The sequence below is a fragment of the Sminthopsis crassicaudata genome, chromosome 4 (assembly GCF_048593235.1).
Source record: "Sminthopsis crassicaudata isolate SCR6 chromosome 4, ASM4859323v1, whole genome shotgun sequence".
Classification (NCBI taxonomy): domain Eukaryota; kingdom Metazoa; phylum Chordata; class Mammalia; order Dasyuromorphia; family Dasyuridae; genus Sminthopsis; species Sminthopsis crassicaudata.
The window spans coordinates 22,156,760-22,169,524 of NC_133620.1; the positions used below are offsets into that span (position 1 = coordinate 22,156,760).

The 12,765-nt window shown below is 52.1% G+C and overlaps 1 protein-coding gene across 3 annotated transcripts; it reads left to right on the forward strand.

Annotated features, from left to right (window-relative positions):
* The first annotated feature begins 3,210 nt into the window (after positions 1-3,210).
* Positions 3,211-10,824, forward strand: IFT25 (intraflagellar transport 25). 3 transcript variants are annotated; one of them, XM_074265887.1, is made up of 6 exons: positions 3,211-3,490; positions 5,236-5,395; positions 7,804-7,910; positions 9,308-9,376; positions 10,178-10,221; positions 10,621-10,824. In XM_074265887.1, the coding sequence occupies exons 3-6, from the start codon at positions 7,835-7,837 to the stop codon at positions 10,732-10,734; spliced, it is 303 nt and encodes a 100-aa protein (XP_074121988.1). In that variant the 5' UTR covers positions 3,211-3,490; positions 5,236-5,395; positions 7,804-7,834; the 3' UTR covers positions 10,735-10,824. The 3 variants fall into 3 exon arrangements, with proteins under 3 accessions (XP_074121988.1, XP_074121989.1, XP_074121987.1); XM_074265888.1 differs by having other exon boundaries at positions 5,283-5,395; XM_074265886.1 differs by lacking the exon at positions 5,236-5,395.
* The last annotated feature ends 1,941 nt before the right edge of the window (positions 10,825-12,765 follow it).

Here is a 12,765-nt window from a genome sequence, read left to right on the forward strand (position 1 = left end):
AACTCAGGGGACTGGGCAGGGGGAGGAAGCAAGCAATGATGATCTCTGTTTTGTATCTCGACTTTTGAGATGGCTCACCCGGTTTGGAATTTATAATTAGACAGTTGGTGACATGATGCTGGAACTCAAGAGAAAGAGAAGAGTTGGCTATGGTCTGCCTAGGGATGACCCCACCTTTTCACTCTTCCCTCTTTCTGACTCCTTTTATGTGCTGTCTTCCCTTATTCGATTGTAAGCTCCTAGAAGGCAGGAATTGTCTGTCTTTTTCATCGTACCCAGAGTGCTCAGCACAGCGACATCCCTTAAATCTCACAACTTACATCCAGGCTGAATTTGAACTCAGGTCTGACTTTGGGCCCAGCACTCTAACTGCCTCTACATCTAGATGCTTACGTGCTTGGCGATTGATTATTTGACACACTGAAGTCAACTCATTCACCTGAAACCCTACAGAGTGCATGAAGGAGAATTAAGGGAAATTGGCAAAGCTGGGGCCAGAGGAAGGAGGGCCTTGAATGGGATCAATTTCACCAAAGCACCAGTCAGCCTCATGCTGAAGAGATAGGCCATTGAATCCCACTAATGATGTATTAGGAGGTCAAAGGAAGGGAGAAAAGTTTAAAATATTAATAATTATCTAAAGAGAAAATGGTGGTTACAAAGTTAGACTTCATCAAGAACAGATTATACCTTATTAACCTCATTTTATTTCTGGACAAGGTGATAAACTTAACTACTTTATGTACACTTTTTAAATTTTTTTTTTTCCTGAGGCTGGGGTTATTAAGTGACTTGCTCAGGGTCACACAGGTAGGAAGTGTTAAGTGTCTGAGACCAGATTTGAACTGGGGTCCTCCTGAATTCAAGGCTGGTGCACTATCCACTGTGCCACCTAGCTGCCCCACTTTTAAAAATTCTTAACAGAAATTCAAAGTTTTCTATATAATCCTTTTTTTTTTTGTTCTTTGTATATTGAAATGCTTGTAAATAATAAAAATATCTTAAAAAATTAACTGCTGTAATAGGGAATTCTGTAGATTACTTGTTCAATTGTGCCCTAATTTTTCTGACCCAATTTGGGGTTTTCTTGGCAAAGGAGTAGTTTGCCATTTTCTTCCTTTCACAGATGAGGCAACTGAGGCAAGCAGAGTTAATTGACTTGCCCAAGGTCACACAGGTTAGGTAGCCTTTGAACTCAAGTTATCCTGACTCCAGATCCTGTGCTCAATCCCCTGAGGCAGCTAGTTGCCTCAAGTACATTTACTTAGATTTTAGCAAAACAATTGACAAAGTGTCTCATACCATTTTTTTGTGGAAAAGATGAAGAGATATGAGCTAGATAATATTAGTAATAATAGCTAAGATGGATATAGCAACTTATGTAGCTCATATCATTCTATCAGGGGAAGCAACCCATTCACATATATGTCTAGCCTTGTGGAACTAGTGATGGTCCCAAGGATTCTAAGGTGATGCTGCACTACATCCTTATGACTAAGGGGCCCTTCTTCCTGTCTGGGCCAAGTCAATCCTGGGGAAACTTGGCCCCTAATGAAAAGGCTTCTTTTCTCATCCTCAGTGACTCATCAAACTTTCCACCCTTGCACCCCAGAGAAAAATTAGGTTGTGGTTCACTTCTAGGGTTTCCCCAAAAGGAAGCTGTTTAAAAAGAAAAAAGGTTGTATTCCATGAATCTGGCAGGGAACTGGTCATTTATTCCTGCACACAAAAGAAAATGCTTCAGGGCCATCTCCAGCCAGATCCAGGTGGTCAGGCCAGTAATGAGACTCTTTCCACCTCTCATCCTCCAACCACCTCTGCCTCCTGCCCAAACTCTGGGGCAGTCCAGCCATGAGGTAGGTCCTGGAAGGGCTCCAAGGATGCAACACCGCCACCTGCCAGAGGCTGACTTGGAACAGTCTAATCACCTTGTGAGAAATGGATGGACACGCATCCACAGTTATGAAAGTTGGTGAAATGAAGCTTAAATTGGAAGGCTGAGACCCATGAGGACATCAAGGAATAATCAAGGGGGTGGAGATTAGTTATCTCCCTCCAAAAGAATGTACGCTCCTTGGGCGCAGGGACTGTTCTGGAGTGGCACCTTTTGGTGCCTTTTGATTTGAAAACAATCTTTTATTCTTTGCCCTTAGCCCTCCTCGGCTACCTTTCCCCTTCTAGAATGGAAACTCCTTTGGAGCAGGGATTGATGAGGAGTGGAGATTCATGTAACTTCTGTAACATCTAGTTAATGAGGAATCAGGGGAGGGACTTGGGCTTCTGGGAAGGAAATAAAACGCTGCTCTTGGAGTTTCAAAGCTGGGTCTACTCACCTAGGCCCCATTCTTGCGAGAATGTGAAATGAATCTTTCCTGCTTTCAGCAGCGAGTCGGTGGAGGGCCTGGTAAGATACTTCGTTTCTCACAACCTGCTTCCCCCCATATAACTTTCCCCAACCCTTCCCTCCATACTCATTCCTCAGTAGGCACCCCGCCCCCATACTCTTTCCATTACAACGATTCTGAACCTCAAAGGCCCATTCCAGATCCGCCCGCTGCTTCCGCCGTGCCCTCTGCAATTCCTGCTCCATTGTGAACAAACTTCCAACATAAACTGCTCTCGCTTCCATCTCTGACATTCGGAGATGCTGCCCAGGGGAAATCGACCAGAGATGCGGACGAGGTGAAATCGACCAGAGATGCTGCCCAGGGGAAATCGACCAGCCTTACCAATACCTAAGGGAGAGAGGGGGCGGGGCGGAAGGGAGGGAAGAGTGAAGCGTCCTGGAGGACTCCCCGGTGGGAGCCCGAGGGACTGTGAGTAATGGGGGATTTGGGAGGGGAAACAAGGAGCTCAGCTTAGTTGAAGATGTGCGCTGGACATCCGGTTCTTTGGGTGTGAAAGGCGGTTGAAGATGGGAGATCGGAGGCAGCAGAGAGGGCGGGAAAGCAGGTAGATAGGATGATTATTGGCGCGGATGGAGCTTCAATGCCGGGGATCCGAGGAGATCCGCGAGTGAAGCGCTGGCGAGGGGGAACAACAATCTACAGGGACAATCTGGTCACGTGGAGCTTCGAGAGCAGCACCGGCTCAGGCCCAGATCCCTGTTCCGTCCCTTGGCCCAGGTAGGAAGCGGAACGCTGCCGCGGACTGGTCGGGCACCGACGGAATCCCTTCGCTGAGACTACAGCCCCGGAAACTTTACCGCTGTCGCTGGGTAACGCCTCCTCCGGTTGCTGGGCAACACTCCCGGCCTCGCCTTCAGACCTCCGGCACCGCCCTCCTTTCCCGCTGGCCTCTCTCTGACGCTGGCTACTCTCTGGCGCCGCCCCCTGGTTGCCAAGCGACTCTCCCCCTCCCTCATCTTCAGCTCGCCGAGCCCCGCAGCCGCCATGCGTGTTGTAGATCTGTGCCTGGCCTCCGAAGGCACTGAGGTCATTTTGGCCACGAGCAGCGATGAAAAGTACCCTCCCGAGAACATGATTGATGGGTGAGGCCCCGGGGACGGCCGGGAGGGCTGAACGAGGCCTGGGGGCGGGGGGGAGGGGGGGGAGGTCGGGCTTCCTGGGCCAGGCGGGAAGCTGAGGTCCCGGAGGTGAGGATTCTGACCCGGGTCCCCCAGGCGAGGCCAGAAGCAGGACTCGAATCCGGAGCCCGCCGCCCCTTGTATATCTGGCGCTCAGACCCCCTGCCTCGCGCCTCCATCCCCTGGGGAGCCAGGGTCCTTCCTGGGGGAGCAGCCCGGATCGCTCTCTTGCTCCCCGCCCTTTGAGGCCCTTCCCTCCCCCATCAGTCTGGGAGCTCTCTCTCTCTCTCTCTCCCTCTCTCTGTCTCTCTCTCCCTCTCTCAGTCTCTCTCTCCCTCTCTCTGTCTCTGTCTCTGTCTCTCTGTCTCTCTCTGTCTCTCTCTGTCTCTCTCTCTCTCTGCCTCTCTCTCTCTCTGTCTCTCTCTCTCTCTCTCTCTCTCTCCCTCTCTCTGTCTCTCTTTCCCTCTCTCAGTCTCTGTCTCTCTGTCTCTGTCTCTCTCTCTCTCTCTCCCCTCTCTGTCTCTCTGTCTCTCTCTTGTCTCTGTCTCTCTCTGTGTCTCTGTCTCTCTCTCTGTGTCTCTGCCTCTGTCTCTCTCTGTCTCTCTCTCCCCTCTCTGTCTCTCTCTCTGTCTCTGTCTCTCTGTCTCTCTCCCCTCTCTGTCTCTTGTCTCTGTCTCTCTCTCTCTGTCTCTCTGTCTCTCTCCCCTCTCTGTCTCTTGTCTCTGTCTCTCTCTCTGTCTCTCTGTCTCTCTCTCTGTCTCTGTCTCTCTCTCTCCCCTCTCTGTCTCTCTGTCTCTCTCTGTGTCTCTGTCTGTCTGTCTCTCTCTGTCTCTCTCTCTCTCTCTGTCTCTGTCTCTCTCTCTGTCTCTCTGTCTCTCTCCCCTCTCTGTCTCTTGTCTCTGTCTCTCTCTGTCTCTGTCTCTCTCTCTGTCTCTCTCTGTCTCTGTCTCTCTCTCTCCCCTCTCTGTCTCTCTCCCCTCTCTGTCTCTTTCTGTCTCTGTCTCTCTCTGTGTCTCTGTCTCTCTCTGTGTCTCTGTCTCTGTCTCTCTCTCTCTGTCTCTCTCTCTCTCTCTCTCTCTCTCTCTCTCTCTCTCTCTCTCTGTCTCCCCTCTCTGTCTCTCTCTCTCTGTGTCTCTGTCTGTCTGTCTCTCTCTGTCTCTCTGTCTCTCTGTCTCTCTCTCTCTCTCCCCCCTCTCTGTCTCTCCTCTGTCTCTCAGTCTCTCTCTGACTCTCTCTCTCTCTCTCTCTCTCTCTCTCTCTCTCTCTCTCTCTCTCTCTGTCTCTCTGTCTCCCCTCTCTGTCTCTCTCTCTCTGTGTCTCTGTCTGTCTGTCTCTCTCTGTCTCTCTGTCTCTCTCTCTCTCTCTCTCTCCCCCCTCTCTGTCTCTCCTCTGTCTCTCTGTCTCTCTCTGTCTCTCTATCTCTCACTCTTTGTCTCTGTCTCTCTCTATGCTGGGCTCCATTCCATTCTTGATGAGGCCATTTTACAGAAAGAGAAACCGAGGCCAGCAGATGCCTCTTGTGCAATTAAGGGTAATAAGGGAGCTGAATACGGCGTTTTAAGCCTGAGAGGGCTTTGTGCCTTCTTGGGGGAGCCCTGTCATCAACAAAGCCCTGCAGGAGTGTCAGCTCTTGTGTGTGAGACAGATGGGAGGGCTTGAGCCCCAGGGCACAAAGGAGCCAGGCTGGGATTCACCTTCCCATTTCACAGATAATGAAACTGAGACCCAGATGGCCCACCGACGCTTGTCCCCCTAGAGAACGAAACCTGGCTGGTGGAGAGGAGAATTACTGCAGCCCCCGACCTCAAGGACATAACCGCCCAGTTGTGAAGCGATAATAGAGCACAAGCCCAGCAGACGCTTGAGATGGTAAGGATGGAGGGTTTCCGTTCTGGGCCCCAGAGCTTTTAATTTGGCCAAAAGAAGAGCAACCGATACTGTCTTGGTTTGCCTCGCTGAAAGACAGAGGAAGCAATGAAGGGAATGGGGCTGTACGCTGAGCTACGGCAGCTGAGAGCACCAAGAAAAAGAGGCAGATGGAAAGGACCTCGTCCTCGGGCCCAGGCCCAAAAATGATGTCCCAGCCTGTGGAAAGCATCGATTCTTGGGACTGCTGGCCACTTGCTCATCATCTCAGTTACTTCATATGTTCCTCTCATTCTTTTGGAAAATAAATTTTTATTTTGTTTAGTATTTCCCAATTATTTTTTTGAATTTCACATTCATTTTTAGACTTTTAAGTTCCAAATTCTTTCCCTCCTTCCAGCCCCTCTTCCATTCCTTGATTCGGAAAGCAATCTGACATCAGTTATACATGTGAACTCGTGCAACACATTTCTGTATTAGCTGGGATGCAAAAGAAAACATGGAAACAAAAAAAAAATTTAAGTTAGAAAAGGACTGCTTAATCCGTACTCAGAGTTTCTCTGTTAGCTCACATCTTTTCTCTTCATCCTCAAGAATATTGGAAGAGACTTTGTCAGACTCTGCCAAAATCTGAGACCTGTATAATCCTTAATATTCTTCTAACCCAGCAGTTTAGTTAAAAAAGGGAATGGGAGTATTCTGCGGAAGAGAAGGGATACTCTGAGGGCTCCCTCCCCCCGACCCGCTGGGCTAGGACCATGGCAGCCAATTTTAGCAAGGGAACCTCGCCCGGGACCAGCCCTCTGCTCCCCACACTTCCAGAAGCCCTTGTGGGGAGCCTGGGCCAGCACACGGAAGGGGGGAAGGGAGGACCCTGTTCCTGTTGAAGCCAGATGGCTCTTTTGAAATCACTGCTCATTTATTCACTTATTCATTCAGCAAACATTTATTAAATTCCTGCTGTATGCCAGGCACTATGCTGGGTGTTGGGAACGCAAAGACAAAAGGGAAATAGCTCCTGTCCTCAGGGAGCTTGCAGTCCTCTGGGAGGAAATAGCGACTTCCAAAGGAGTAGCTGCAGTCTACAAAGCAAGGGCTCCCTTTTCCAGAGTCACAAAGCAGCTTGCTAATCTCCTCTGAGCCACAGCCAGCTCCTTGGACTGGTTGATGGACTCCGTTCTCTTCCCCTTCCTTGGGAGGACTGCGACATTGGTGCTCCTGCGGCCTCTTGCCTCCTCCCGTCACCCCTTCTGAGACCACTGATGGGGGCTCACCCTCCCGTCCACAAATCCATCCCTGTGCTTCTGGGTCTGGTGAATTGAATGCATCACGAGCGAGTCCCTCTTTTTTTACTTGGTAAATTTCTATTGGACAAAGTAAAAGAAAAAAAAGAGAGCACATAGGCCATAATGAGGATATTCTCCCTGAAAACAGCTTATTGGAGGAGCTTAAAAGTACTGCAGCTTCTGGTTCATACAGCCTTGCCATTTGTTAAAGAAGGAAGGAAGAAGCAGCCGGGGACACCACAGTGCCCAGAATGCCAGGCCTGGAATCAGAAGCATCCGTCTCCCTGAGTTCAAATCCAGCCTCAGACACCCCCGCTGGGTGACTCTGGGTAGGTCACAAACTTCACTCAGTCTGCCTCAGTTTCCTCATCTGTAAAATGAGCTAGAGAAGGAAAGGGCAAAGCCCTCCCGTGTCTCTGCCAAGCAGACCCCCAATGGGGGCAGGGAGAGTTGGAGGCAACTCAGAAATGGCTGAACAACAACATAAAGCAACATTTCCAGAGGCAACGAGAGGTCAGCGGGACCCCGGATCAGAAGCCACCTGTGACTCTTAGCAGCTGCCTGACCCAAAGCTACCCCTTGCTCTCCTAAGGTGCTCATGGTATCATCAGGGGCTGTGGAACTACACAAAGCGCACCTCCCTCTTTCTTGCAGTCGTTGCAGTCAGGGTGCACCGGGTAACTTTGGCATCGCCTGGGTGCCCGACCCAGCTCTGGTGCAGCGCCTGCTTCAGCACCTTTGTGGCCACTGAAATTGCTCCCCCCACCCATTCCACGGGGATGTCTTCTCGGGCTTGGGGGAGACACCCCCCAAATCACTCTGAGGCGTCTGCCCACGGAGAGCTCTGGGGGTCCGGGCTCTCCCAGGCCCCCTTGAGGTCAGGCACGCAGCTGCCCCAGAAGTGGCAGAGAAGGTGGAGGCGGTGATCTCTGTGGGTGGAGGGGGCTTCCTCCCTAGAAGCCCCCACTAGGGGCCTCACCACAGTTGGGGAGGCCCGTGGCCCCAGGCCGGCACTTACTCACTCACAAGTGTTCATCTTTTGTTACTTGGAACTGAACCATAGATGGGTAAGTGGCTCTTTCAGGCCTTGTTCGGCCTCAAACCCAGCCAGCTCTCTCTCCACAGGAACGCTACCACGTTCTGGACCACCACGGGGATGTTCCCTCAGGAGTTCATCATTTGTTTTCACAAACATGTGAAGATTGAAAGGCTCTTCCTCCAGTGCTATTTTGGTGAGGGACCAGGGCCCTGTCTGCCGTGGGGCAGGGGGAGCTCCATGGAGGGGACCCAGGCTGAATGGGGCCTCTGTCCGGGAACGCCGAGCACCCTCACTCTGTGGAGGCGCAGGGATGGCAAAGAACATGACTAGAACCTGGGAGCCCATCCACCCGAGCGCTGAATTTCAGAGCTTTTTACTGTGGATTCACCTGCCGTCAGCACCAAATTCCGGGTTAAAGTCGAGAGGCCCCCTCATTTACTCTGGATTGTTCCGGCCTCTACGGCCACCCTTTGTTCTCCTGGGGGCCCCTTCGAGCCCAAAAGGAACAGGGTCAATAGGGTTCCCTTGGGCTGTTGCCATTGGGTGGAAGGGAAAGGCTGGGATCCCATGTCGTCCCTTGTTCCAGCTGTCTCTGCCCTGGGGGTGGAGGCAAGGAGTCCCTCTGGGCCAAAGGGCGCCTCACAGAAGTCCCCTAGGGGGCAGGAAGGTGCCTTCTGGAGGACGGCTGGACGTGGGGGAACGTCCCTAAGCTCAGTTTGGAAGCCGTGAAGTCGGCTTCCAGGGGCAGAGCCCAGAGACATCAGAAAGTGGGTGTCTAGAGAGCTGTCCCCCTATGTGGAGTCAGGGAGATTATCGAGGGGTCCTGTGAGGTGAGAACTCCCTTGAGGGGCCTCTTCCATCTCCATCCCCGGCCTAGCTTTGCGGGACACCTCCAGGGTTATGGGGATCCTGCTCCAGCACCACCCTGCCCCTCCAAGGCAGGATTTCTGTTGTCTTCACTTCCTCCCAAGTTGAGTTTGGGTTTTTCAGAAATGGGTTTTTTTCATTAAAGCTTTTTATTTTCAAAACATCTGCACAGATAATGTTCCACATTCACCCTGCCAAACCTCATGTTCCAGATTTTCCCCTCCCTTCCCCCTCCCCTCGATGGCAAGAAATGCTTCCCTAGTATTTATTTCCCAGAGCCCGGAACTCCTAATTCGAGGGGCTCAGAACCTCCTTTGGCCCCAAAGCTGGCACACGCCTCTGCCCCGGGCTGGGCCCCCACAGGGTGCTAGCCGCCCCCTCGGAGGACCGGAAGCAGGGTCTGCCCCTCCACTGGCCAGCTTTACCTTCCACCAAAGGTGGCCCAGGGAGTAGCACTAACCAGTGAACCTCTGCACCCCGGGCCTGCTTCCCTGATCTCTCTGTTGCCGAGACTTAGAGAAGCGCGTGGGGAGGGCTATGCCCTGGCCGCATCCCCCCTCAGAGTGGCCCGCAGGAGGGAGGCCGCCCAGGCTGTCAGTCAGAGCGCAGAGGGCCAGCGTGGGGTCTGCTGGGGCTCAGGGCTGGACCTTCGAACCTGGGGGTTGTCCCAATTGGGCGTGAAGCCCCAGAGCGCTGATAGCGCCTCCCTCTCTCTTTATACAGTGCGGGGCATTCGGATCGAGAAGAGCAACGCCAAAGAGCCCGTGGACTTTGAGCGATGGGTGGAAAGAGGTAAGAGCGAAATGCCCCTGCACCCCCAGGCTGGGGGGGTTCGGACCTCCACCGAGGATGAGGCAAGGGAAGCAGGAGCCAGAATTAGCGGGCCTGCTGCTAGTTTCTTCCTCAGCTGGACAATGAGGGAGCCGATAACGGCCCATTGGACTCCAAGGATGCTCTCTGTCCTTCTGTCCTTCTGGGCAGTTCTGGCATTTAGGTTCTAAGCTCCCCCTCACCTCTGCCCCGGTTCTGACATTCTGTTCTGAGACGATTCCCCACTCCAACACTCACTCCCAGCTCTGACATCACCTGTTCTGAGGCTGCCCCAGTCCTGACCTCCCCTGTTCTAGAAATGCCCAGAAGTTCCTTGAGTAGCATGTTTAAGGGGCTGGTTTTTATGCAGGAATCCGTCTATTTGCTATGTTGAATTATCACCTCCAAATTATGCTTTTAAAATTATCCAAGTGAAGTTTTAATAAGTCCTAAGGAAGAGAGATCAGAAAAGGTTGCAGGCAGCGGGATGCCCAAAGCAGGCGTGGTCAGCAGGACAAGGGACCTGTGGGAGCAGCTCTGGACCCTCGGGGCCCCCCTCGCTGGGGGGAGACTTTTCATCTGGGTTCATCATTTGGCCATAGAAGTCACTTTGTGGTGACAGGCCCCTGGGTCCTTAGCTCACGGAAACGTTACAGAAATGAAGGAGACAGAGGGAGGCGGGCTTCAGTTCTGGGCTCCAGGCGGCGGACTCCTTGTGACCTAGGATGACCTCCATCACCAAGGGGCCAGCTCGTTAAGTCTGCTGTTGCATTTCTCTTGTAGACCTGGTGCTCACAGAGGGCCAGCTGCAGATGGAAGAGTTTATGGTAAGTGTGAGCGGGGCCCGGGCCCTTTGGAAGTCGCCCATCCCAGCCCTGGGAAGCCCACCTAGAGCCGGGAGAGGGGAGGGTAGCGTGTTTGGGGCATCACTGCCCATGTCAGGACCATGATCAGAAAAGGTGCTGGTGTGTCCCGGGACATCGTGGTTTCCTGGTGGAGATCATTCCTACTTCTGTGGGGCTTTTCTCCCAGAGACTCCAGGGGCTCTCCTTGTAATGGAGTCCTGGCGTGGCACTGTGCCATAGCATTGGGTCTGTGGGAGGGGCTGCCCCTGTCACCAGGCTGGCGCTGAGAGGGCACCCCTGGCCCCTGCCTCCCCAGCAGGGCCTTTAAATTAAAGGGACACCCCGCGCCAGGGATTCCCAGAGCTTGCTTCTCTCCCACAGTTCCGGGACGGCTACGCGACCCACTTGCGGTTCATCATCAAATCCGGCTTCGACCACTTTGTGTCTGTGCACAAAGTTAACATAGAAGGAATCAGCGTCTCGTCCCTCACCTAAGGATTCCTGAAACCGGCTTGTGGGGGGTTTTGTACCATTTGTGTAAATACTCGGTAATCTCGATAAGTTTATTAAAAGTGTTTGGATTCACATGGGGGTCTCTGCATTTTATCCCCATCACCCGCCAGATTCACCTTTAGCAGCTACTTGTTTGTGTCTGCGCCGTGTCCAAGGCCTGGGTGGTCCAGAGATCTAGGACGGAAGCAATAGGACCGAGTTTCAACTGTAAGCTGTAAGTGTAGCCTTCTTCTCCAACTTGGTCATTTTATTGATGAGGAAACTGAGTCAGAGAACCATGGAAGTGACCAGCCCACCCAAAGGTGGTCGGTGACCGGCACGGGACGGACGGTTATGATGTAAGAGGAGCCGCCATACCTGCTGTTGCTACCTGTGCCCTCCCTGGGCCGCCTCTCATGCTCCGGGCCCCTTGAGATAGAATGTTTATTGACAACTTCTGTAGGCAGACAGAAGAGAAGTGAGTTGTGTGGAGTCACGGAGCTAGTAAGTGTCAGAGGCTGGATTTGAACTCAGGTTTTCTTAACTCCAGACCCAGCACTCTATTCAGCTGTTACAACCCAAGGAGTCGGAAATGCTCTTTGGAACAAAGTTTTAAAAGCATAATCTCTCCCTTCATCCCTAATTAGTCACAGAAAGCCCAAGCAGCTCAACTGCATAACCATTAGACAGGCCTTTGTCCCATGTATAACAAAAGCAAGCAACTTTTGAGCCACTTTGGAGTGGGGCTGGGAACTAGCAGTAGAGGATTCCAGAGGATTTACCTGGGGTTGGAGGGTGGGGAGAGGAAAGAATCTCTCTCTCTCTCTGTCTCTGTCTCTCTGCCTCTCCCTATCTCTGTCTCTGTCTCTCTCTGCCTCTGAATCTGTCTCTCTCTATCTCTGTCTCTGTCTCTCTCTCCTCCTCTAATCTCCGTCTCTCATCCTTCCCTACATTGATAATACAAAGTTTGAGTCCCCTTTCCCAGGGACCTTGTGATTTAAGGGGAGATTGAACCTTCAGCTTGGGGTGAGGGATGTATCTATAACAATTGTCCTGCCTACATTAATTTAATAAATGCCTTTCTAACAGCTAATTGAATCTGGTTAGTAAGCAACAGGGAGCACGCTGGTCCAGGATTGGGGACGATGATTTCCCCTAGAAATCTGAGAGGAGGAGGAGTCACCTGCCATCTGGGGATGAGGCAAGTCCATTTGAGTAGATACTGGGGAAAAGAAAGGGGCGAGGTGGGGGTTGGAGGGCGTTACTCAAGATGTGCACTGGTTAGAAGTTGGCCACAGCTGCTGGGCAGCCGTCGCAGGCCCCAGGAGGCCTCTGGCGTTTGACATACCCTGGTTGTATCATCCTGGCCAAGTCCCTTACCTTCCAGGGTTCACTCCCTAAGACTGTAAGGTGAAGAGAAGGAGCTGTCCAGCATGGCTAGCACATGTATCCTCATTGAGTTCTCTGTACCAAAGAAATCCCCAATCCGGCTCCATCACTAAACCTTTGCATGGCTCAGCCCCTGAAGATTGCTCCCTAGTGTTCAGGGACCACGCCCAGTGTGAAAAGATGCTTTTCTAGCCTAGAGCTTCCAGAATCCACTCCAGAACACAATCATTTGCCTACTAATATTCACATCAGCGCACTGGTATTAACACATCCTGTGTGTGACGGTCAGCTATGAAAGGCTTGGTTCTTCTCAGCGTTCAGTGCTCCCAAGAGACTGTGGACAGAAAACGCCATCTGTATAATGTCCGGGGGAGCTTTCTGGAGGTCCTTGGGATGGGCCGTGGTTTCAGCAGGAAAAACACCACGAGGATGGTCAGGAACAGAGTCTAGAGTCTTTAAAGTCTCCTTCACAGTCTGTCTGTCATAGTCTGGCCCAGTCTTGATCTTAGTGCAGGAAGCAGGAGGCAGGAGAGCCATCAGGAGGATGGTCAAAGAGGGAGTGTCTCATTTCCAGTCCTTCTCAGGCCTTATATACCTTAGTACAATGACATCATTACAGCAAACTGAGCATGTGCACACTAGAGA

Bases quoted from the DNA above. Each gene is read 5' to 3' on its own strand.
- IFT25 (XM_074265886.1), top strand. From the start codon at position 3,393: ATGCGTGTTGTAGATCTGTGCCTGGCCTCCGAAGGCACTGAGGTCATT. The intron at 3,491-7,803 runs GTGAGGCCCCGG...CTCTCTCCACAG, and splicing joins CCCGAGAACATGATTGATGG to GAACGCTACCACGTTCTGGA. The intron at 9,377-10,177 runs GTAAGAGCGAAA...TTTCTCTTGTAG, and splicing joins TGAGCGATGGGTGGAAAGAG to ACCTGGTGCTCACAGAGGGC.